Source organism: Acomys minous (genome assembly GCF_964271855.1).
Source record: "Acomys minous genome assembly, chromosome: 1".
In the NCBI taxonomy this organism is placed as follows: Eukaryota; Metazoa; Chordata; class Mammalia; order Rodentia; family Muridae; genus Acomys; species Acomys minous.
The window spans coordinates 127,526,502-127,553,596 of record NC_140483.1 but is presented as its reverse complement, the minus strand read 5'-3'; the positions used below and the strand labels follow the sequence as shown (position 1 = coordinate 127,553,596).

The following is a 27,095-nucleotide window of genomic DNA, read 5'->3' as shown; positions in this document are numbered from 1 at the left end:
CTGCAAGTTCGAGACCAGTGTGCTCTACAAAAGTGAGTACAAGACTGGCAGGACTGCACAGAGAAACTCTTTCTCAAAAAACCAGCCAACCAACACACGAAAGAATAGCATGGGCACATTTGGGTAGGAGGACACAGATCTGATCAGATTAGAGGCTGGGTTGTGGAGAATGTGGTTAGAAGATGTCTAGTCAGATTTGCAGGTAATTTGGACTACCGAAAACGGCAGCAGTGTTGAAGGTGAGATGTCAGTGATTTAACACACACGTGGGAGGAAAGATGGACAGATCTTAGATGTGGAATAGTCATGTCAGGTGAAGCACAAGGACTTAGCAGGTACATGTTTTCTTTGTTTCCACTAAAACTTCAAATGTTAAATTATGACAGTTCGAGTGTTATGCTAAATTCCTACAGCTACTGTAATAAATTACCACCAAACAGCACCCTACAGCCACAAAAATTTATGTTACAAGTTAAGTTCAAAGTTAAGATGCCTACTAGGCTGTGCTCTATCCGATGACTCCACTGGAACAACATTTCTTGTATCTGCAATGCATTAAGTAAGCATTTCCTGCCTGTGACTGCATGACTGCAGTTCTTGCCTTAGTCTTAAGACTTTCTCTCATCCTGTCTGCCATAAAGACACATATTATTGGACTGGAGACTGACTTAGTTATGGTTTCAATCGCTACGGTGAAAAACCATGACCAAAACAACTAGGGTAGGATAGGGCTCATTTGGTTTACACTTCCATATTACACTCAATCACTGAAGGTGGTCAAGACTGGAACTCAAACAGGGCAGGAACATGGAGGCAGGAATTGAAATAGAGACCATGGAGACGTGTTGCTTGCTGGCTTGTTCCACATGACTTGCTCAGCCTGCTTTATTACAGAATCTAGGACACAGAATGTAGTCTCCCTCCTCTCCAGTAATGACAGCTTCTGTCAAATTGACATAAACTAGCCAGCACAGTGGCATTTTCTTAATTGAGGTTCCCTCCTTTCAGATAGCTTTAGTATGTGTTAAGGTGGCATGAAACTGGCCAGGACAGAGACCCTTTCAGATAATGTAGAATAATCTCTTGAGCTCCTGTTGTTGTTGTTGTTGTTGTTGTTGCTGCTGCTGCTGCTGCTGCTCTTCTTCTTCTTCTTCTTCTTCTTCTTCTTCTTCTTCTTCTTCTTCTTCTTCTTCTTCTTCTTCTTCTTCTCCCTGTTCTTTTTCTTGTTCTTGTTCTTCTTGGTTCTTGTTCTTCTTGGTTCTTGTTCTTGTTCTTGTTCTTGTTCTTGTTTTTCTATTCTTGTTCTTCCTCCTCCTCTTCCACAGGGTCTTTGTATTTAGCCCTGGATGTCCTGGAACTCACTATGTAGACCAGAATAGATTCGAACTCACAGAGATCTGCCTCTCGCTGCCTCTCAAATACTGAGATTAAAGTAATACTTCACCATGCTCAGCAAGCTTCTCAACTCTAGGATATCCTCAAATATCTCTTTTATAAATAAGGGCACACTCACAGATTTTGAAGGTTAGCATATACACACACCCTTTTCCTCATTATAACTGCTGAGTGACTAACCATTTTTCTACTCCACAGTAGGAACTGCAGGACTGACCATTTGTACACATAATTTTTCCATATACTGCTGGAGAGTAATGAAATGTCTGTCTTCCACCCTTGGTAGTTTGGATTCTAAATGTTCCTCAGAAATCCACATGAGAAAGACTTGACTTCCAGGAGATTGTTACAGGGAGGCTGTAGAAATTTTAAGAGGTAGCAGGACACCTTCAGATTATTACGGCTATGTCTATGAAAGAGACTGTGGGACTCTAACCCCTTGCTTCTCTCTCTCTCTCTCTCTCTCTCTCTCTCTCTCTCTCTCTCTCTCTCTCTCTCTTCTCCTTCTATCCTTTCCTCTTTTTCTCTCTCCCTCCCTCCTTCCTACCCACTCTCCTTCCTTCCTTCTTTCTTTTATTTTTTCTTGTACCTTTAACATGAAGTAAACAGTGTTGTTTTGCCATATAGTTCTGACATGCTGTGCTGTTTCAACATAGGTTAATAGCATCAGGGCTAATTGACCATGAAGCAGAACTCTCAAACCATAAGCCCAAGCAAGCCTTTGGTTAATTACCCCTGCCTTGTTACAGTGAAGGACTAGTTAACACATGGACCAGCCTCAAATACTTGCTAGATCTGAAAGACACTGACCCTGTGTGGCACTTGTATTCCATATCCTCCTGTGAATAGTCTCAAATTGAATCACTTGATAGGAGTTGTCATTATTTTTGATACAGGCAGGATACAAATAAAAACTATTATTACTGTATAGTTTATATATAGAAGCTAGTAATGCAGAAATGATAGCTTCTAGCTCTTGCACTTTAAGGGTACAGTCTTTTGAAAACATATATAAACAAACAAACTATAAATTAGCAATAATTGTTGTAATATAATGCATGAAATACCATGGAAGCAAAGAACAAGGAGCTACTTCTGTTTTGGGGTGGTGGAAAGATGGCTTCAAAGAGATGGCATTTTAATTAGTTCTTTTTCTTTATTTTTTATTTATTAATTTATTCTTGTTACATCTCAATGGTTATCCCATCCCTTATATCCTCCCATTCCTCCCTCCCTCCCATTTTCCCCTTACTCCCCTCCCCTATGACTGTGACTGAGGGGGACTTCCTCCCACTTTATATGCTCATAGTAAACTTTAAACCCCTATCCAGGTCTAGCCAATGGACAGGACATTCTCCACAGTTGAGTGGAGAGTGGGGTATGACTTTCACATGTACTCTGGCGCCTCATATTTGACCATGTCCCCTGGAGGGAGAGACCTGGTGGCACTCAGAGGAAGGATAGCAGGCTACCAAGAAGAGACTTGAATTAGTTCTTGAAGTATGTGTAACTATACTTGTAAGGATAAGAATGGAATCAGAAGAGTCAGACTTCAATCTTTTTTCTTCCTTCCTTCCTTCCTTCCTTCCTTTCTTTCTTTCTTTCTTTTAGAATAAAGTGTTGGTACTCTTTGGATGTTAATTGGGAATATGTTCTGGGTTTTCTACATGACAAGCTGTACATTTATATTTTAGCTGTGCACTTTAATATTAATATATAATGCCCTTGAAACCTCTTCACCCTTCTCTTAGGTTTTCCTACGGAAAAAAGAAGTCTATAAAAAGCTATGTAATGGTGCCAGATTTAGCTCATTTTAACAAAGGTCACAGCATTTCTGAGTAGTAAACACAATTACAAGATAGTGTCTGAATGTTTGGCAGACATGCCTCCATCTAGAAGAAATGACTGGAGCCTAGGGCTGGGGGACAGATGTGAAGTCCATGAGCATCTGAGAAAGACAAACACCTCTTTTTTTTTTTTCCAGCCACAGCCAAGAAGTGAGTTAAGGCAAAGACCTCCTCTTTGTTTGAATTGGGAAGGCTGTTGCAGGCTTAGAGAATGACTGCCTTACTGTTTCAGGCCAAATGGGAAAGAGGGGACTTACTTAAGGAAATGCAGTCAGGGATGCAGGGTTATTTCAGTGCTAAGTCAGCAACACCTGAATTCTAGTCTTAGGTTATTTCCTCCTCTGATGATAATATCAGCAATTAATGTACTTGTATTTATACGCTTTACTTTTCACAGAATACAGGCCTTGGAAGGTTAGGGCAGCTAATTAATTTTTGTACTGTTTCAGATTAGATTTGTTGTATATTTTATGGCCTTGATAATAACAGTGATTACTAAGTCACAGAAATAATAAATGACTTTTGAAAGCACTTCCCGTAAGAAGGCAACAGAAAACAGACCAAGATTACAGGTCTTGGACAGTCTAAGAGGTTTTTTTTACCACTACTCCAGTGTAGGTCAATGATGTGCCCATCTAGATATTAAGAAAAAGGAAGATATTTAAAAACAGAGCAATATTACCAGCGGAAAACTAATATGTTTCAACATTCTAAGGAAAGCTTTATGTTAATATGAAGTCACCTGAAAGTGCCCGTGTCTCTGAAACTCAAGTAACTTCCTTGATGCTATGAAATTGGATTAATTAAATACCTTTTGTGGCCTGATGAGCTCACTAGACACTTAACTGTAAGGACTTGGGGCAGCATTTCGCCTTTGTCACTCATGGCTGCTTTTATTCTGGTCAAGATACTTGGTAGTTGGGACTTGAAAGCTGGCTCAGAGATGGAGAGCATTGGATGCTCTTCCAGAGGATCTGGGTTTGAATCCTAGCATCCATGGCTGCTCACAACTGTCCAGGTACCAACACTATCACACAGACAAGCATGCAGGTAAAACAATGTCCATAAAATAAAACAATAGATACTGATTTACATTCAGAAGTTTAGACTTACTAAGATAGGAAATACGTTTTCTTCAAGGCTGCCAAATACAAATAGACAAAACACTTGCTTTAGGTAGTTTATTGTATATACGTGTAATAATATAAATGCATATGTAAAAATATTTTGTAAATTTTTTGAAAGTTAAGAATATTTGGTAACTTCAAATAACAATTTTCTCAATGTAAAATAATTAATAATGTTTGTTGGTGTGCTATTCTCTACTTTTAACCATCAGCTTTGTACTTCAAGGCACTGTCATCTTATACTGGATTCACTGTAGCTTATGTGCAATTGATTTCCTCTGTTGCATTCTCACCCTTCTGTCTCTCTTCCACAAGCAGTGTTTTCAAATCGTACAGATTGTGAGACTCTTTTGCCAACAAGCCTTTCCTGATATCCATTGATATAGAGATTAACATGCTTCTATCTAGTCTAATACTGGAAACTAAGCACAGTTAGGCCTGGTTAGTACTCGGATGGGAGAAAAATAGAAATTTCTTACCATGCTCTAAAAGGCCTTGACCAACCTGGCCCTTGCTCAGTCTTTGGTCTCATCTTTCCAACATGTCCTTCCTTGTTCACTGTCTACCAGCTGTGATGATTTGCCTGTCCCTAGACCAGATGTGTTTGTCCTAAGTTTGAGTTTTTGCCTATTTCTAAATGGCTCCACATTTATTTACTGCTTAGGGAAAATTTTAAAAAATTATTTACATTCCAGTCTTTGCCCCTTCCCTCCTCTCCTCCCAGTTTCCTCTGATCCCCATACCCTACTCCTCAGAGAAGGGGGAGCCCCCTATCTACCCACCCCAGCATATAAGTCGCATCAGGACTGAGTGTGTCCTCTTCCCGCTATGGCCTTTTGAGGTAGCCCTACCAGGGGACCATGGTCAAAAAAGCAGGCAGCAGAGTCCATTCCACTTACTAGGGGACCCAGATAAGGACTGAAATGCAGGGCAAATATTTTTTAAATTATTCATTATAATTTATTCAATTACATCATGATTGTTATCCTCTCACTCATATCTTCCCTTTCCCACCCTCTCTCTTCCTTCTGCCCTATTCCCCTGCCCCAGACCTCTGCTGGGGTGATACTCTCCCACCTATCAGGTCTCATCTGGATAGCCTGCATCCTCTTCTTCTGTGTGCCGGCATGGTCTCCCTGTCAAGGGGAGATGATCAAGTTGGGAGCACTAGAGAGTTCATGCCAGAAGCAGTCCCTGCTCCCCAACAACTTTAGAGAATGAGCTATCAATTAGCTATATATGAATGGAAGGAGGGGCTCTAGGTTCTCTGCATGTGTTGTCCTTGGTTGGTCCAACAGTTTGTGTAGCTTCCCCTGGGTCCAGATGCACCAGTCTTGATGGTCTCCTTGTGGGTTTCCTGAACTCTCTGAGTCCTTCCATGCCCCCATTGTTCCATACTACTCTCAACACTCTGGCCAGAGTCCAGCAGCGAGTCCCAGCCTCCAGCCTCTGTCCCAATTCTCTGCTTGGTGGAGTCTCTCAGAGAACATCTACACTCAGAGAACATAGCCACTTGTAAGTGAGTATATACTAGGCATGTCTTTCTGCATCTGAGTTATCTCACTCAGGATGATCATCTCTAGTTCCATTTTAAACATGAATGGGTGTTGGATTTTGTCAAATGCTTTTTTGGTATCTAAGGAGATGATCATGTGTTTTTTTTCTTTCAGTTTGTTTATATGGTGGATGACATTGATGGATTTCTGTATATTGAACCATGCCTGCATTGTTTTTATAGTGAGTGGTCATCCTCAACTACTGGATCTACAGTAGCAGCACTTATCAGTTTTCTTATAATCTTGTACACTCACAACATATCACAGTGTGAACTTGTTAATTGTGTAACTGCTCTCAATTTCCTCCCACTTGACTATAAACTTAATGAAGGGCAACAATTTGTCTATTCTTTTTAGAGTGCATTCCTAGAGACCTGAGTGATACTTCATAACCCAGCATGTGCTAGGCATTAGTGAATAATTTTTTGGAAGAATAATGAATAAATTTAAATGCATTAATGCATGGAAGTGTTACTTCATATAGTTTTTAAATTTGCTGTTTACATTCTTGCTGTTGGGGACTGCCCTATTCTATGCTATTTTTATATTCTTCTGGATAATAGAAAATAGTGATAACAATTGGATGTCAGACACAAAATATTTTAAATAAATTAACCTTATTTACCACTTTATGATATATACTATCGTAACTCTATTAAGATGATGAAACTGAAGAAATGTAGGGTTAAGTAAGGAACAAAGACAACAAGTGGATGGACAGGGGTTTAGACTGAGGCAGCCTGGTTCAATCATAATCATATAACTAACCTATTGAAAAATCCCTTTGTTAGCCTAATAAAAGTCTTACAACAACTAGGTAACTCCCTTACTCTTTCTTCTCTCTATTCCTTCATGAATGTGAATGTTAATTCAACATGTTGAACATCAATTGCAAGCTACTCACTGACCTAGTTTCTAGTACTAAAGAGCATAATGACCTGCTCTCTTCTGCTCTTTTGAGGGAAGGGATAAATAGTGAAAGAATTGTGAACATCCTTAATTTCAGTGTTCTCAGCAGAATATTAGAACTTGATAAACTTGAGTAAAAATTTACATATTTTATAATCTTAGGTTGTTCTTTTATGACAATGAATGGGCTTAGACATTCAGAAGGAGTTTTTCAGATACCTGATTTCTCCAAACACTGCTCCAGCTTTTAGAGTAACCAGAACTTGACCACCATCAGGGCCTCCAAGAACTTGGACTTCTCCATGCTTGATGATGTACATTTCTTTTCCAATTTCTCCCTAAATTCCATATGAGAAAAGGAAATTTTAATGATTTTATTTTACCTTTTTTTTTTTTTTTTTTTTAGCAATTTAGACACAAATGAAGAAATCTAAGGTACTCTAGAGGAGAAAATCAAGTAAAGAAAGGAGGGAATATCATTGTAAAAGTAATTATTTTAAAGCCTGAGGTAGGTTGAGATGTTGGTTAAACATATCACATGAAACACAATGACTGGGAAGACAGTATTTTTTAACATGCGAGCCCTGTAAGTCATCACAAGAGAAGGCACACCAATCAGTGTGTTATTTCAGGAGTGAGCATGGGCAGAGAAAACAACTGATGACAAGGACAGATGAGTCTTCTGATTTTGTTCTCCACTGCTCTGATCTAAAGAAGATACTTTGCGTACAAAAGGGCCTGAGGGTCAGTCATTCGAAGTCAAACCTATCTTTTGCCTATGTTGCTGAAGTATGATTCAGGAAATAGGAGACTTTGAAGCTCTTATTACATGCTGAAAGACAATGTCAGTGCCGTTGTTTTCATTTATTTATTGCTTGTAATTGATGAGTCTCAAGGACAGAGCATCAACTAATGATTTACCTCTTAGGATGTTTGTATAGTTACTGATCAGAGATGCTATTTTGTTCACCAAAGGCAATATATATATTCAAATCTGATTAGATAAAATAAAATGGGAAAGTTCAGCAGAACATAGGTAGCCAACTTAAACATTTAATGTAAATATGATACTTTAAAAAATACTGTGTAAATTAGAATCTGAGCCACAGCTATCATGTGGTGGCACACACCTGTAATCGCAGCACTCAGGAGGCAGAGGCAGGCGGATCACTGTGAGTTCGAGGCCAGCTTGGTCTACAAAGTGAGTCCACAACAGCCAAGGCTATTACACAGAGAAACTCTGTCTTGAAAAACCAAAAAAAAAAAAAAACCAAAAAAAAAAAGTTATATGTCCAATCCCATTTACAAATTATGTAAACAATCTGGGGAAATGGCTCAAGTGAATAAAGTGGTTTTTGTGAAAGCATAAAGACTGAACTTCAGATCTCCAACACTCACATAAAAGCCAAAAAAACCAACAACAACAAACAAAGAAGCAAACAAACAAAAAACAAACTTGATGGCTTGGCTATAATCCCATTAGTCAGCAAGTAGAGACAGGAGGTTTCCTCAGCGACCAGGCTAGCTAGAAAAACAGAGCTGGTTAGCTCCAAGTCCAATAAGAGACTTTTCTTCAGTAGATGAATGGACTGGCCCTTGATGTCAGTCTTGAGTTTCCATATATATAAACATGCAGGCTTATCTGCAAACATGAAGCCATGCACACCCATATGCATAAACACATGCATGTATGTCTCACACACACACACATAAGTCCCTTTTATACCCTCCCAACTCCCCATCATCCACCAAACCAACCAGTAACCAACTCTGGACTGAAGATGCAGGTGGATTTATTGGGATATTTTGTTTGTGTCTTGGTGGATGACTAAAACGTATCCATGTGATCCTAGAGATGTAAGCTACCTCTTCATCCCAAGTTGTTAAATTCTAAATAGGCTAGCTTGGCGTTATTTGGGCAATAGTCCCGATAATATGTCACAACAAGTAGAATTTTAATCACTTTCTGAGCTATTGCTATGGTTTGAATATCTCCTTAATTTTCTATTGTTAAAATTTTAACCTTTGAATTAACAGGCTAGCAGTATTTGTGGATGGGACCTCTGGAAGGTAGATAGGTCATGGGCCATTGCCTTCATGAATAGGTTGGTTTATCACTAGATAGGCTGTTTCATAGAAAACAGATTTTTTTTTTGATAAGTTTGATTTACTTTTTCATGTGGTGAACTCTGCCACTTCATGACTTATTGAGAAAGCCCTTACTAAGTGACAATAATGTTATCTTGGATATTTTAGATCATAGAACCATGAGATAAATGACCTTTATCCTTCATAAATTACTCAGTCAGTTGTTATACAAAACAACAAAGTGAGCTGTCCTGTAAAAATATAACAATAAAGTAAATTTACTTTTGTTTTATGAGTGAACTGGGCAGAGTTATCCAATATTTCCATCGCTTATACTTTCAATGGGTTAGAATATACTAAAGTCAACTCAAAATTAAATTGTATTCATTATATTTTATGTTCTGTCATGATTGAGACAATGTCTAATTTGTTCCAGTGCTGAGCAAGGCATAATATGTAAGAGGAACTCATTTATGAATGAAGGAAATATAATTTAACTGTTTCTGGGAAGTTCTAAAGTCCTTTGATACATATGGCTATTTTTCTGAATATCAAATGCTTTATGATTTGCTAACATGTTGTAGTATACAATTATGAAAATTTACCTCACAATTAATAACTGAAAACTAAAATTCTTACACTAAACATATATTTATATGAATTATACATTGAAGCAGAAATTGCAATATATATAGATTTTTATTATAGTGATTTGTCTATTATCAATGCCAATAATATTTTGCTTTGTACAGTACTTTGAAAATTTATAAAACTAGGGAGCTAGAGGCATGACTCAGTGGTTAATTCTCAGCACCCACATAAAGTGGCTCACAAATGCCTGTAACTCAACTCTAGGGGATCTAATGCCCTCTTTTGGTCTCCCGGAGTACTCGAATGCATGTATCATGTACTCACACACACAAAAATAAAAATAAATCTTTTTAAATTCTTTTCTAAAAATTTTATTTTATTAATTTATTCAGATTACATCTAAATTGCTATCACATCACTTGTATCCTCCCATTCCTCCCTCCCTCCCGCTTTCACCTTATTCCCCTCCCCTAGGTCTATGACTGAGGGGGACCTCCTCCCCCACTATATGGTCATAGGCTATCAAGTCTCATCTTGGTAGCCTGCTTATTCTTTCTCTGAGTGCCACCAGGCCTCCCCACCAAGGGGAAGTGGTCGAATATGGGGCACCAGCATTCATGTCAGAGTCAATCCCAGCTCTGATAGATGTGAGGACATCCTACTGGGACTCTGGGTAAGAGAAATATAGGAGAATGGGGAAATAGAATAAAAACAAATCTTAAAGGCTGGGTGGTGGTGGTGGTGCATGCCTTTAATCCAGCACTTGGGAGGCAGAGGCAGGTGGATGTCTGTAAGTTCGAGCCAGCCTGGTCTACAGAGTGAGTTCCAGGATAGCCAAAAAACACACAGAGAAACCCTGTCTTGAACAACCAAACCAAGAAAGCAAGCAACCAAAGAAAAGTCTTAAAAAATCCTCAAGATGGCAAATATTTGCATATCTCATTTTAAATCTCCTATGTATTTCCTCATATGAGCATACTACTTTTTATCTGTAAGGTATTTTATACATAGTGTTTTATTTAATTCTTGCTAAAATTACAGTGAATGGGATGCTTTATCACCTCTTTTTTAAAATTTTATTTTATTAATTTATTCTTATTACATCTCAATGGTTATCCCATCCCTTGTATCCTCCCATTCCTCCCTCCCTCCCATTTTCCCCTTACTCCCCTTTAAATGGGAAATCTAAGCATCTCAAGAAAAATACAAGGCTGGCAAGTGATAGCATTAAATGGCAACACCTACATCATCTGGCATACAGACAGAAGAACTACATCTAACAATACAGCATAAAGACATATTTTAATAGTGAATGAAATAATATGAGCAGGCTAAAAATAGAGTAAGTCATTTGAAAATTAGTGTTGTTTTCACTCTAGAAAGTTATCATTAGGTCACTGTCATATTCCTACTTTTTTTTTTTTTTGCATGAAGTAATTTCAAGGAACTGGAATGATGTTTCAAAGGCAGTTATTACAACTGACTGGAAGTAGAAGTGCATAATGGGTACATAAATATAGCTCAGCACTTCTAATTATTTCTTCAGATCATTTTTGATACTTTCCCAAGGAGAACAGGCATAATCAACGAACCCAAACTTCGACTACCTCTTGCATATTTCTGGGTTAATTTAAGCCTTTTCTGCAAGCTTAATTAGCATTCGGATGAAGCAGACATCACTCTAAGAGAATAGGTGCGGACAGCATGAGCCGAGCAAGATCAAACCTAACTCACGACCCTTTCATGTGCTAATTTGGAGAAAGCGTTGAAAGGCAAGCACTTCACGTAGTGCGAGTTACCTCGGAGTGAGTGTATACGCCAAAAACATTAGGATTCTACTGTCAGCTGTTTTCAAGGCTAGTGGGGTGCATCACAGCGCTCATGGTTCCTCATCAGAGAGGAGAGATGACACTCAGTGTGGCTCCTGGACATTAGCCCCGTGAAGAGCTCTTTTGGGCGTGAGACTCCCCAATCCCGCTGCAGGAACATTGCATGAAAATCTTTGGAAATTAAATCCCAGAAATCCAAGCCTTGAAAAGTTCTGTGGGTATTTTCTGTATGGCAGCATAGTCTAGAAGACCCACGAGCTTTCCCAAAGCAATTTAGAATATCAGGTCCAAATTCTGTCATTGCTTCTGTTATTTTGGTAACCTCTAATTGAACATGCCTTATGTTTCTTTCCTCGTCTCTACATGTCTTTGTGGAAATAGTAAATCCATATCAGATTGAATTCAGCTACCTAAATTTTGGCCAAGGAACAGCTTTCCTTCTGTCAATATCCACTTAGAAATAAAAGTAAACCTAAAAGCTAAAGGAAAACTACAGAACAATGACTTGTGTTCTTCTGTCTTCTGCCTATTCTTTCTCTACCTGAGTCGTTTCTTTCCTCATCTTTATTTTATTATCAGGTAAATTTGCTATGATGGTAAAATTGGGAGTGAGAAGTCTGCATCCCTACACCTCACACTTCCTTAAGCAAATCTGCACTGCTTTAAGGTACACATGCTAATGCTCCCATGTGTCACGTCAATAACCAGCCCCTTCAGCCACTGGGACAACTGGATCGATTTTAGTGCGTCCAGTCTATGCCATCCCAGCGCACCATTGACGCTAAAGGAACTCCTGAATTGCACGGTGTCTTCTTTTGCTTTTTCCTCTCTCCCATTTTAATGAGCATGGTTTCATTTCATTTTCAATCAGAGTTTATGCGGGACGCATATGGTTGGTTTCCAGTATGCCTCTTGACAGCTCCTCCTCAGTTGCCCCTTTGCGTGTAGCTTCATGGAGCTCCTTTGTATTGTTCTCTTTAGTTACAGCCCCACCCTTCTTTCTCACACCATGCCTTTAACTCTTAAAGCCGGCCTCCATTATCTTCCAACTGCAAAAGCGTTCACTTTCCATTTCATATTCCTTCATCTGATTAATTCCACCTATGAGCTGGTGTCTCCATTTCATGTACTGGAAATATTTTACAACTCATTTGGTTTGCTCTTTCCCCGCTATTTTAGCCAGTCATTCGCTTCCATTTCTTGAATATGACAGGTTCTGCCTTGTCTCTCGAATTATTGCCGCAATTTTCCATAAAAATATTAGCCTATTGATTTATTTATTTTTCTTTTCTTTTCTTTCTTTCTCTCTCTCTCTTTTTTTTTTCTTTAAATTTTCACAAAGGTCATACCTGACAAACTGACAACTTCTTTCTCCCAATTTTCAATATAAACAAATGCCTTCACAACCCTGCCTGCCTCTAACAACTTCTGCTTCTATTTATATAAATCACACTTTACGGGTATTGACTTATTTAAGTTTTGTTTCCTTTATTTTCCATCAGGTCTACCTTTCTCATGGCTGTATTTTAGAATCATATAGATTTTCTTTAAATGCTAATATGTGGGCTTCATCAGGACTAGCTGAAAGTCAGGGTGTGGAGCCCAGATTTCTGTGTTCATATGATGCTGTCTTACTGGGAGTTGAGACCTTAGCACCAGACTGTAAATCCCTGATGGACAGACCTTGGTTTCTTGCTCATTACCCATTATAGTACCCCCCCCCTGGAGTATTCAAAACTGTGTATTGCTTATGAAATAAATAATTTAAAGTTTTAACACATGTCTTACTGTTCTCTTACACTGTTGCTGCAGACACAATTCCTTGTTACGTGCCTTGACTCAAGCTAGTTCTTTTCCATACACAGGTAACTGTGAGTTCATTTTATTGGCATCTTTCTTATTTCACACGCCTTACGACAGCATCCTTCTTCACAAACTCTTCCAGCTGCTGCCATTGCTTTATGTACTATAACTTCATGTTTATTCCACAGTTTTGGGATGAAGCAAGTGCTTATCATTTGCTCTCACTTGTAAACTCCCCAAAAGTCTCAGGTCAACTCCATCTTTTTCTGTACTGTACATCTTCTTTTAGTTTTACATTTTATTTTTTTTAAATCCATAGAAATATATATTGCATATTGGACATATCCAACCACCCCCCCTCTACCTTCCATTTTTTTTGTACCTCACCTGTTAGTCTCCTTTGTTCTCTTAGTCATTTTATAACTACTTTAACATCACATATAGACATAACTTTGCTATATTTAAAAATTTTGATTATTAGCTTCATCATTGAGTTAATTTCTCTAGATACAAAATTCAGGATTTCTCCCTCCCTCCCTCCCTCCCTCTCTCCTTCTCTCTCTCTCTCTCTCTCTCTCTCTCTCTCTCTCTCTCTCTCTTTCTCTCAGACAAGAATTAGCTATAAAAATTAGATGGCCTAGAACTCACAAATGCAGCTCCTGCTGACCTTGACCTTATGATCTTCCTGAAAGCTGTGATTATAGATATATTCTTTATTATGCTTAAGATAATGATCAGTGCCTAGTGTGGTGACACACACCTTTAATCCCAACACCTGTGAGCTGCAGGGCAGCCTGATCCACATAGTGGGTTCCAGGCCAGTCAGGGCTACATTATGAGACCCATCAATCTACATAGAATGACAGGAACAATATATGAATTGTTACTACTTCTTCATGGTAGAATTCATGTTTGTGGTTTATATGTTTTCTATTTAAGAAACAATAAACATGTAATACTTTTGTAGTCATTAAATTCACAATAAAAATTGGCATTGATTATCTAACTATGTGGACAAAATAGAAGTAACAGATAGTTTGCTGATGACACAGAAAAAGCAAAAGCACCTATCACTTCTACATTTTGTCTTTCATTTAAAATATTTAAATTTGATGGTGTATTGTGATTGGTAATTTACATTTATAAAAAGACCTTTTTGGATTACCTATATGTCTATTCTATGACCTAAGCAACTGAACCCATATTATCTTGTTCCATTTTCAACACCAAGAATTCATTGCTGTTCTGTAGAATTAAGTATATGTCACAGTGTTTTATAATATGGAAATATGGAAGTCACTCTGGACAGATTTTATTTCAAATACATTATTGACCTATGTCCAAGTTCTCCCAATGCATTATTAACTGTGTACTTGAAAATAGTATGCACTCACCTTTTTGCAGACAAAGTCACCAGGTAAATAAATAGTGGATTTCAATCTTAGCAGCAGGTCATAAATCATCTGTGTGTCACAGCCCTAGATAAGGAGAACAATAATTTTGCAGACACAGCTAAAAGCAAACATTCTAAATCATTTTAAAAGCAATAAAAATAAATAGTTAATAGACATCTGTCTTATTCTCCAAATGCTATCTTACAATGGATAAGGACTTGTTTTGACCTAAACTCTGTAGTAATATCAAGAGCTTGGAACCTGATAAAGTAATATTTGGACTAAGCCTTGTCTTTACTACCTATTATTATTATTCATTCATGCTCTCATTCTTCTACATTATAAAATGGTTATGAAAAAGTATTTATAAATTAAAATTTACATGGTGTTTAACTAATGAAAGCTATTAATGATTATGCTCTTGGAATGTTTAACATAATTTACAGTGTTTGATAAATAGCTTTCTTTGTAAAACATCATTAATACAATTTTTTAAATTATTTAACTCTTTAAATGTATATATGTCTTTTGTCTCCAACATACTTATAATCTTCTTAAAGGTAGGAAAATACATATGAAAGGATTATCTGCAGCACTTAAAGTATTGGTTGGGACTGTTGGCATCACAAAGCCACCTTTTGGTGACTACTTGCCTATTGGATGACTGTAAAGACATGCCTCGCCCAACTAAACTTTATAGCCTCTATGAATTGTGACTATTTTTTCTTCCATTGAAGATAGATTCTAAGATTATTTTCTCATCTAATATATATATATATATATTATACTTCCTCCTCCCTCTATTCCTCACAGTTCTTCCTTATCTCCCCTCCCCTCTCAATCCTTTCTGTTTCTCATTAGAAAACAACAGGATTCTAAAAGATAACACCAAACATGACAAAATAAAATACAATAAGGTAAATGAAGTGATGAACTTCAATCATTTTGAAGTTGGATACTGCAACCCAACAGGAGGAGAAAAGTCCAAAGAGCAGGCTCAAGAGTCAGAAATCCACTTGGTCTCATAGCAGGAGTCCAATAAAAATACTGAGCTAATAATAGCTGTAGGCTTCATGTTTCTTGCTTCAGTTTCTGTGAGCTCATATGTCCCTTGCTTAGTTGATTCAAAGGGCCTTGTTCTTCTGGTGTCCTGTAGCTCCTCTGGCTCTTACAAACTTTCCACCAGTTCCACAGTACTCCCTGATCTCAGAGGGTAGGGATTTGATTCTAAATTCTACTTTATAATCTTGCTCAGTATAAAGTCTGGCTGAGAGTCTCTGCATCTGATCCTTTTTGCTGCCGGAGGATGCATTTCTGATGATGCCTAGATAAGAGACTGATCTATGAGTATATCAGAATATCATGAATCATTTTATTGATTCTTTGTCCTTCCTTCCTTCCTTCCTTCCTTCCTTCCTTCCTTCCTTCCTTCCTTCCTTCTTTCCTTCCTTTACCAGTGTGTATGGTCTTACCATAGGTCTTTGGGTATCTTGCCTTTGGTTTTTGGTTACCCAACCTGTGTTGGATATGGTTCCTTCTTGTGGAGTAGGCCTTAAATCAAATGAGACATTGGTTGGCTATTGCAACAATTTCTGTGCCACCATTGCCCTAGTATATTTTGGAGTCAGGACAGATTGTAGGTCACAGGTTTTGGTGCTGAGCTGGTATACAGGTTTCTCTTTCAGTAGCCTGCAGAGCACCTTCCCACACCTAGGAGACTAGAACCTAGGGGTGAAGGCTATAGTTAGGCACCTGATCAACTTCTCCATGTTCAGAAAATAACACAAGTGCTGTCTTTGGCCTTAGGACCCTGATGTCAGTTTGTAGAGAGTAACTGTTAGCCTGTGTTGTTTGAGAACGTTTATGGGCTCTGCCCTGACCAAAACCCCAATGGAATGCCAGCCAGTCCCTCCACTGGATGCCTTGCCTGATGCTAAGAGATGGCCAGTGAGACACTGTAACACTTATTACTAGAAGTCCTGTTAGGATAACCTTTATATATTCTATTCTAGGAAGTTTCCACTACACTAGTGTCCATAGCACCCCCTAATGGTCCTCTCAATTTCAGTCCTCTCTTGCTTCACTCTATCCCTTCATTCTAATCTGTCCTTTCATTCCTCCACCATAGATCCCTCTGATCCCATCCCCATTCATTCCTAGGCCACCTGTAAGATGTATTTTATTTCCCCTTCCCAGGGAGAGCCATAAGATCCGCACCCCTGTGACTCTTCCTATTTACTTTCCCTCCCTGCATCTATAGATTGTAGCTTGACTATCATTTACTTATAATCATTACTTATAATCCATTTATAAGTGAACACATGCCATATATGTCTTTCTGTGTCTGAGTTACCTCATTCAGGATGATTTTTTTTCCTAGTTCCATCCATTTGCCTACAAATTTCATGAAGTCATTAAAAAAAAAAAACAAGCTGTGTAATACTACACTATGTAAATGTCCATTTTCTTTATCCATTCTTCTTTTGAGGGACATCTAGGTAATTTCTAATTTCTTGCTATAATGAGTAAAGTCACAATGATCATGACTGAGCATGTGTGCTTATGTGAAGATGGAGTGTCCTTTAGGTATATGCCCAAGAGGGGCATACTGGGGTCTTGAGGTAAATTGATTTGCAATTTTCTGAGGAACCATCATGTTGATTTCCATACAAGTTTTCACTCCCAACAGCAATGGAAGAATATTTCCCTTATTCCACATTCTTGTTAGCATGTGCTGTCATTTGCGTTATTGATCTTCACCATTTTGACAGTGGTAAGATGGAATCTCCAAGTAGTTTTTATTTTCATGTTCCTGATAGCTAAGGATGTTGAACATTTCTTTAAATGTTTCTAAGCCCTTTGAGATTCCTCTGTTGAGTATTTTCTGTTTACAACTGTTCCCCCTTTTAATTGGATTATTTTGTTTTTTGATACCTAGTTTTTGAGTTCTTTATATGTTTTGTATATTAGTCCTCTATCATGTGTAATAGGTAATTTTTCCCCCATTTTGTAGGCTGTTACCTTTCATGAGGCCCCATTTATTAATTGTTGGTCTTAGTGTTTGTGCTACCAGTGTTCTGTTCAGAAAGTCATCTCCTATGCCAATGTGTTCATGTCTATTCCCCACTTTCTGTCAAATTTAGTGTATCCAGTTTTATGTTGAGGTCTTTGATAGATTTTAACTTTGATTTTTGTGCAACATAATCAGTGTAGTTTTATTTGCACTCTTCTATATGCAGACGTCCAATTTACAAGCATCATTCATTGAAGATGCTGTCTTTTTTCCAGTGTGTATTTCTGGCTTCTTGATCAAAAGTCAGATATCCATGTAGGTATAAATTTATGTTAGGTCTTCAACTCTATTCCATTAATCACTTGTTTGATTCACATCAAGACATGTGGTTGTAGAGGAATTTTAATCCTGCAACATGTCTATTCTGGTAAAGGATGGCATTCAAAGGCCTAGGTCTGTGCTCTGGCTGGACTATAGACACACCTTTAGCACACACCTTTAATTCCTCTGGCTGGAATACAGACATGCCTTTAATACAAACAGTGACATCTAATTGAAGGACAGGTAAAATAACAAATCAAGAAAAAGATTTTCCAGAATGAGTCAAAGATAGGATATGCCTAATTGTCATGAGAACAGACAGGAAAGAGAGGGTACTTAAAAGTAGTTCCCAGAGAGAGAGAGAGTTCAGTTCAGTGCAGTCATTTGAATGCAGGTGAGTTCCAGTCAGTTCTTGCAGTCAGTGTAGTACAATTTGTGGAATTCAGAGGCAACTTTTCCAAGCAGAGCAAGAAATTCAGCCAGATCCTGAGAGAAGCCAGTTTGAATCAGTCATCTTGGAGGGGAGATTTGATCCAGAGCAGTGAGTTGAACCAACAAGCCAGAGTTTAGAAAGAACTAGAAAGGGTTAGCTTATTCAGCAGTAAGTGTCAGAGGCCAAAACAATCTAGGCTTAGGTTAGCAGACAAAGGCTGGAAGCTGAAGTCTACAAGGTCCAGGCTTGCATAAAATTAGATTGTGCAGAGTCTAGAAGCTTCCAGGCTTAGGCCTAGGGATAGCTAGAACAGAGAAAGAAATGCTCTGAGTTCAGCCCAAGCCATGTGTTTTCACATCTTGGGTACAGCTTTCATCTCATCCTCATCTGAGGAAATAAAAACAACATCTACATGTGGTTTTTATTACTATAACTGCTGTACAACTTGAAACCAGGGATGGTGATATAGCTAGCATTTTTTATTATTCAGAATTGTTTTAGTTATTCTTAGGATTTTGTTTTTACATATGAAGTAGAGAATTGTCCCTCCAAGATCTGTAAGGAATTGTGTTGGGATTTTTGATGGGGATTGTTTTAAATCTGTAGACTGCTTTTTAATAGAATGGACATTTTTACTATGTTAATCCTACAAGTATATAAGCATAGAAAATATTCCATCTTCTGATATCTTCTTCATTGACTCATGTTTTTGTAACACAAATATTTCTCTTGCTTGGTTACAGTTATCCCAAGATATTTACTTGAAGCTATTGTGAAAGGTGTTGTTTCTTGATTTCTTTCTCCGTTTGTTTGTAATTTGTGTATAGAAGGGCTACTGGATTTTTAAAAGTTAATCTTGTATCCCACCACTTAGCTGAAAGTGTTTGTCAGTTGTAGAAGTTCCCTGGTGGAATTTTTAGGGTCACTTATACATACTCTTATATCATTGGCTAATAATGATACGTTGACTTCTTCCTTTCCAATCTGTATCCCCATTGGTCTCCTTCAGTTGTCTTATTGCTCATGTTAAAATCTCAAGTTCTAAATTGAATAGATGTGGACGGAATGAATCACCTTGTCTTATTCCTGATTGTAGAGAAATTACTTTGATTTCTTTTCTATTTAATTTAACGTTGGCTACAGGCTTGATGTACATTGCCTTTATTATGGTAGGTATATCCCTTGTATCTCTAATCTCTTCATGACTTTTATCATGAAATTTGTTAAAATTGGTCAAAATCTTTGATCATGTGTTTTTTTTTTTTTATTTCTTCTTATTTGTTTATTTATTACATGGTGGATTATACTCATGATTTTTTTTTAATCCCTGCATCTCTGGGATAAAGCCTACTTGGTTGTGGTGATGGCCTTTTTGATGTGTTCTAAAATTTACTTTGGAGAATTTTTATTGAGTATTTTACATCTATGCTCATAAGGAAAAGTAGCCTATACTTCTTTTTCTTAGTTGAGTTTTCATGTGGTTTGTATATCAGGGAACTGTGGCCTCATAAAACAAATTGGACAATGTTATTTCTGTTTCTATATTTATGGAATAATTTGGAGAGTATTGCCATTAATTCTTCTTTGAAATTCTGGTAGAATTTTGCACTAAAACTATTTGGTCCTAGGCTTTTTTACATTGGGAGATTTTCAATGACTGCTTCTAGTTCACTAGGGAATTATAGTCTATTTATGTTGTTTACTTGATCTTGATTTAATGTTGGTAAGTGGTCCTATAGAGAAAATTATTTATTTCTTTTAGGTTTTTCAATTTGGTGGAATACAGGTTTTTAAAGTATGCATTTATGATTTTCTGGATTTCCTGTGTGACTGTTGTTCTGTGCCCCTTTCTGTTTCTTTCTTTTTTTTTTGTTAATTCGGATAGTCTTTCTCTGCTTTTTAGTTAGTTTGTATAAGGGTTTGTTTATTTTGTTATTTTCTCAAAGAACCAACTCATTGTTTCGTTGCTTCTTTGTATTGTTCTCTTTGTTTCTATTTTATTGATTTCAGCCCTCCCTGTGATGATTTCCTGATATCTATTTCTCTTTGATGTGCTTGCTTCTTTCTGTTCTATAGCTTTCTGATGTGCTGTTAAGCTGCTAGTATAAGATCTCTCTCTGTCTCTGTCTCCCCAGCCCATCTTCTCCCCTCCTTTTAGGCACTTATTGCTCTGAACCTTTGTCTTAGCATTACTTTGTGTTCCACAAATTTGGGTATTTATTTTCATTCACTTCTATAAAGTCTTTAATTTTTTAAATTTCTGCCTTGACCCATTTTTCATTCAGTAGAGAGTTGTTTAGTTTTCATGAGTTTGTGGGATTTCTTTTGTTTTTGTTGCTGTTGATATCCAGCTTTAATCTGTGGTGGTCTGATAGGATGCAGGGAACCATTTCAACTGTATATGTGAAGACTTGATTTGTATCTGAGTATGTGGTCAGTTTTGGAGAAAGTTTTATGAGATGCAGAGAAAGTATTTTTTTGTGTGTGTATTTGGGGAAATGTTTTGTAAATATCATTTGGTTTATAATGTCTGTTAACTCAAATATTGGTTTAGTTTTTGTCTGGATGACCTGTCCATTGCTGATAGTCTCCCACTATCAGCATGTGAGGGTCAATTTGTGATTTAAGCCATAGTAGTGTTTCTTTTACAAACTTGGATGGCCTTATGTTTTGGCTATAGGTGCTAAAAATTGAAATGTCATCTTTGTTGAGTCTTTGCTTTGATGAATATGTAGTGTCCTCTATACCTTTTCATTAATTTTTGTCTCAAGTCTATTTTTGTTTGTTTTCTTTTTCTTTTTCTTTTACATTTTAAATGACTACATCAGCTTGCTTCTTAGATCTATTTTCTTAAAACATATTTTCTAGTCCCGCACCCTGAGGTAATATCTATTCTTGAGGTTGAGGTATATTTCTTGCATGCAGCAGCTGTATCTATCCACTTTTTTAGTTTGTGTCATTTTATTGGGTGGTTGAGACCATTAATATTGAGAGATATCAATGACCAATTATTGTTAGTTTCTGTTATTTTGTTGTTGTAGCTGTTTCTGTTGTTGTTGGGTATATGCGTGTATGTCCCTTCTTTTGATTTTGTTGTGTAATTATTTATTTACTGTGTTTTCTTGAGTATAGTTAACCTCCTTAGATTTTCCTTCATTATCTTTTGTAGGGCTCGATTTATAGATATTGTTTATGTAATTGGAATATCTTATTTTTCCACTTACAGTGATTGAAAATTTTGCTGGGTATAGTTGTCGGGATGGATTCTGTGGTCTCTTAGAGTTGGCAGCACGTCTGTCCGGGTCCTTCTGGCTTTTATAGTCTCCACTAAGATGTTGAGTGCAATTCTAATAGTTCCGCTTTTATATATTAATTGGCCTTTTTCTCTTGCAGTTTTTAATACACTTTCTTTGTTCTTTGTGTTTAGTGTGTTGATTATTATGTGGTAGGAGTACTTCCTTTTCTGGTCTAATCTATTTGCTGTTCTGTATGCTTTTTTTCCCTTTATAAGCATCTTTTTCTTTAGGTTAGGAAAATTTTCTTCTATGACTTTGTTGAAAATATGTTCTGGGCCTTTGAGCTGGGATTCTTCTCCTTCCTCTATACTTATCATTCTTAGTTTTGTTCTTTTTATGTGTCCCAGATTTCCTGGATGTTTTGTGCCGGGAGTGTTTTAGGTTTAACATTTTCTTTAACCAATGTGTCCGTTTCTTCTATCATGTCCTAAATGCCTGGGATTCTGTCTTCAGTGCTGTGTATTGTGTTGGCCAAGCTTGACCCTAATTCCTGTTCAAGTTCCTAAGGTCTTTATTTCCAGAATTCCCTCAGCTTATGTTTTCTCCATTCTGCCTTCAGCCTACTTGTTGCCCTAGGATGGGCACCTGCAGCTAGCAGTGGGTGCCTGCTGGAGGTGGGGCCTGGGATACAGAGATGGGTATGGGGGAGGGAGGTTAGGAGAGGACTGTCTGTAAGATCCACAGAGATGTGGGTTAGGTCAGAGGTGGGGGTGGGGAGGAGAGGCTGCAGCTGGCATTCTGTTGTAGCTCTAAGGATGAGACTCAGGAATTGAGTCCAGGGGGAACATGGAGACCAGGATTGTGACTTTCACTTACAGTGTGACTGCACGGAGCTCATAGCTGCTTGCTACAAACCAGTCAGTTAGAACTCCTCATGAGAGACTCTCCTGGGTAACACTCTGGATCTCACTGCACCCAATTTGGCTCACAGGCCCTCCTCCTCCATGATTCTTCAAGTACTGGAAGATCAGTAGTTTTGGGAACATGGCAGCTCCCTGCTTCTTATTGTTCCTGTGAGCTATGCTGCCTTCTCTCTGGGGTCTGTAATATGTATACAGATGTAATAATGTAATACAGATGCCTCCATTGTTTTAAGTTTTCTTTCTTTCTTTCTTTCTTTTTTTTTTTTTTTTTTTTTTTTTTTTGCTGCTTTCTCTATGTTTGATAAGATGAACAGACCCCAAACTAACTTCTTTCCAGGTATCACACACACACGTGTGTGTGTGTGTGTGTGTGTGTGTGTGTGTGTGTGTGTGAGGTCTATGTGGTCTTGAAAGCCATAAAATAGACACAGGACAGATGGAGCTGCAAGGGTATCCGTATAGACAAGTTTCCCATGAGAGAGCAATCTGATTTTGCTTGGATACCTAGGCATTAGGTTCTCCTTCAGAATAAAGGCACATCCCATGAAATACACACAATGAGCATCCAGTCAGCTAACTGGAATCCCATCAGAGTTTGTATTTGCTCTCTAGGGACACATACTCCAGCATTAGACCTGAGGGAAACACAACATGTGGCACTACAGTAGTCTCCCCCTGCATATAGACTTTTTGGATGGTAGTTGGCTATGGTCTATCATGAAAATACCAAATGAAGAAATCTAGAAATGAACATTGGTCTTAAGTTGCATATCATTCTGAGTAGTGAGAAGAAATCTGAGCTATCTACTTATAGTTTGCTCAGAACCTGAATCATTCTTTTGCTCCAGCCTAGTCAGTGTATATTTTCTACCTACATATTAGTCACCAAGCAGCCATCTCAGCTATCTGACTGTTGTGTGGATGGTTATGCTCTGTTGGTTCTTAATTTACTTAATGGTGGTTCCAAAATGTAGGACAAGTAGCCCTGGAATCTTGGCTGTGCTGGCAAAAAACCATGAAATGCTTTCTTTAACTAAAAGGGCAAAGTTCTTCACTCAAGGAAAGAAATAATGATAATAATGATAATGATACTAATACTAGTACTAGCTGGGTGTGGTGGCTCACTCCTTTAATCCCAGCACTTGGGAGGCAGAGGCAAGTGGATCACTGTGAGTTTGAGGGCAGCCTGGTCTACAAAGCAAGTCCAGGATAGCCAAGGCTACGCAGAGAAACCCTGTCTCAGAAAAAAACAAAACAAAACAAACAAACAACAAAAAAACCAAAAACCAACCAACCAACCAAAAAAAACCCCCACAAAACAAAAAAACCAACCAACCAACCAACCAAACAAAAAATCCAAACTAATACTAATACTAATACTAATAGCCACTGGATTTCTAGGAGCTACGATAAGAATGAATTTTTTATCTACAGAACTGTGAAAAGGGGAAAACATACTCATGGGCAATTCTGTTGTTGTACCTCAAACTGTAAAACTTACAGCAGCTGTGTCTGACAAGTACTTATACAACATGGAAAAGGCATTAGTTATAGGATTTCAAGGTCACAGACTATTTCCCCTGTTGATGAATGGGGACTGTTGTCTTCATTATTGAATAGAAAGGCAACAGCATAATGTAGATAAGATAATGCAGATAAAATATCATGTATTTGTATGCTTGAATATAAAAAGGGTTGAAATAAACTACATATATGCTTATATATAGTTATAAAAATGTGGTTTGAACAAAAGCAAGATAGGGAATATATTAAGTATATTATTATATTATGAAAAATAAATATATAAAGTAATATCTCTTATGATTCATGTATAACAAAATTATAAAAACGATCTTTATAAAGATATCTTTAAAATATTTATCTTAGTGTCACCTTCTGGGGAAGGAGAAGGAAGACTGGGAGCTGTGAAGAGAACAGACGGGACTTCAATAATTGTTCTTATTTAAAATGTTAATAAAAGTGAGGATTTCTTTCTCCGTGGAGACGTACACTTCACTATTCTTCTTCTAGCCATCAGCTGATCTCACTGACAGAAAGCACTAATAAAGGAGAACAAATCAATGGGGAGCTGTTAGACCAACCTAAGAGATAAGCCCTAAAATAGATAACAGACAATTAGTACTTTCCTCAGCAGGAAGACACACAGCCCTGACATCAATAGCTTCCAAGGTCTTGCTTAGGGTTTTCCCAGAGAAGAACATTTGGACTATTTGAAATATAACTTTCTACTAATGTATTTGGACAGAACCTGCACCAGATCATGGAAACTCGACATAAAAACTAAAGACAGTACATATTTAGAATTTGCTTTTCCAACCAAGCAATGCTGTCTCTGAGAGGTTGTTTTATGGTCAAGTACCCTGGGTCTGGCAGCTGTGGCTTAGGAGTCAACCATTCCCATTTGGGTTTCAGCTTAGGGAAATGATGAGGACGTTCAAGTCAAGGGGCAGTCATTCTATTTTTCCACATTTATTTATTTATTTATTTATTTGTGTGTGTGTGTGTGTGTGTGTGTGTGTGTGTGTGTGTGTGTGTACAAAGGTGTGTGGAGGCCAGATGACAACTTGCAGGACTCTGTGTTCTGCCATCTGTGTTCTGGAGATGGAACTCTTTATGGCAGCACATTTACCCACTCTGTTATTTTGGGATTAGAAGGAATTGCATCTTGGATTAACTTTTTTTTTTCTTTTTCTGTGTGACTTTATTTGATTGAAGTCATTAGAATATTTTTAGATTATAGAAATTCAGAGAGGAGCCACTGTTCTGTGAATTCCTTCCTTCCTTCTTTCCTTCCTTTCTTTCTTCCTTTCTTGTGCTCAAGTTCAGTTTTATTTAGGTTATTTGACAATTTTGTCAGCAGTACATGGGTTGTATGTAGCTTGTAGGAGGTTGGTTTCATATGCTTTCGTAAACCAGATGTCTTGGGCAGTGACAAACTGCCCATATTCCTCAATTTTCAATAGCATAGGGATTTGTAAAGTAGGGTTGAAAAAATACTATCTAGAGATTTAAAAAATTCTCTTGAAATAATAAGTATATACATAATATATCCAAGACATTTACATCTACTCTCCCAGGTGTCAAAATAGGCATGTGACCGTTTGTACATTCTTGTTTTTAACTTATTGATAATTTCAGTTTAGAACCAAGGTGTTTCCAAAGTCTGTAAGAAGCATCACTGAAATCTCAGTATAGTTTCCATGGAATGATGAACCAAGGACAGATGAACCAAGAGCATGCTTCCTGTGGCCTTTAAAAATCACAAAGCTCTTTTTTATTTTAGTGGAATTTTTCTTCGGTGCGGTTCTGGGTTCTGTTTATTTACTTAATGACTTACAATTTCCACCTGCCCAGCAGTGAATTTATGTATGGACTTATTTCAGGGTGTTATTGAACAGTAAATAGAGTAAGGCCTCTCTGTCTAAGTCATTCAGTGGACCTGACAGTAAATATCACAAGGATTATGTGCTTTTTATTCAGTCTCCACTGAACCCAAGTTTGAAAATGGAATTCTAACTCCACTGCTGTGGAATGTCATAGGGTCCTACTTTGCTTTCCATTGCTCTGATAAAGACCATGAGCAAAAAGCAAGGTAGGAAAGAAAAGGATCATTTGGCTTACATTTTAAATTGTTTATTTAGTTATTTTTATTAATTTAAAAAAACATAATTTGTGTATGGGTGCCCTACCTGCATGTACACCTACATGCCAGAAGACGGCACCAGAATTCATTATAGATTGTGAGGCACCATCTGGTTGCAGAATTGAACTCAGGAAGTCTGGAACAGCAGACAGTGCTCTTAACTGCTGAGTCATCTCTCCAACCCCTTGGCGTCCATTTTTATAATTACACTTCATCACTAAGGGAAGCCAAGTCAGGAGCCCAGGCAGGGTAGGAACCCAATGCAGGAATTGAAGCGGAGATCAAGGAGGAACACTGCTTACTGACTTGCTCCCCTGGGCTTGCTTTCTTTTATTACCCTGGAGCACCTGTTCAGGTATAAAGAGACACCATGACCAAACAAAGAAATTACTTAATTAGGAACCTAATAGCTTGAGAAGTTTAGTTCATTATCATCATAATGGGGAACGTAGTGGCATGCAGACAGCAATGGTCCTGGAAAAGTAGCTGAGACCTACACTTTCTCCTAATCCTTTTCAAATAGTGCCACTCCCTGATACTTAAGCATCCAAATGCATGAGCCTATGGGGACTATTATTTAAATCACCACAGCAGGGGTGCCAACTCTCTCACATCCATCATTAGTGAAGAAAACTCCCCATAGATTTTTGTACATGCCAATATGGCAGAGGCATTTTATGCATTGAGTTTCCCTCTACTCTGACGATGCCAGCTTATGTCAGTTTGACAAAAAACTAACAAGTACATGTAGTAGCTTTATTTTTAATTCTTACTTTTTGGAGCAGTACAAGAAAAGGCAGATGGTAGGCTCTCTGTGGCTGGCATTTTCTGTTCTCTGTAACCCAGGGGAAGGGTGTAGGCATCTTGAATTTCCCTGTGGCTTCTTCCACTCCTCTTGATCATCTCTAGATTTTTTTTTTGTCATGCCAGGAAAATAATGTCTGTTAGATTTCATTGCAGCATCTC

The 27,095-nt window shown here is 37.8% G+C and overlaps 1 protein-coding gene across 1 annotated transcript in view; it reads right to left on the bottom strand.

Moving 5' to 3' along the window:
• The window catches only part of CNGB3 (cyclic nucleotide gated channel subunit beta 3), a gene marked incomplete at its 5' end in the record, with an annotated part of 167,854 nt that overhangs the window by 13,698 nt on the left and 127,061 nt on the right, over nucleotides 1–27,095 (bottom strand). Inside the window, 2 exons of the mRNA XM_084771690.1 lie at nucleotides 7,054–7,172; nucleotides 14,540–14,623. Coding sequence (XP_084627816.1) covers nucleotides 7,054–7,172; nucleotides 14,540–14,623 — 203 coding nt within the window. The remainder of the gene's footprint in view (nucleotides 1–7,053; nucleotides 7,173–14,539; nucleotides 14,624–27,095) is intronic.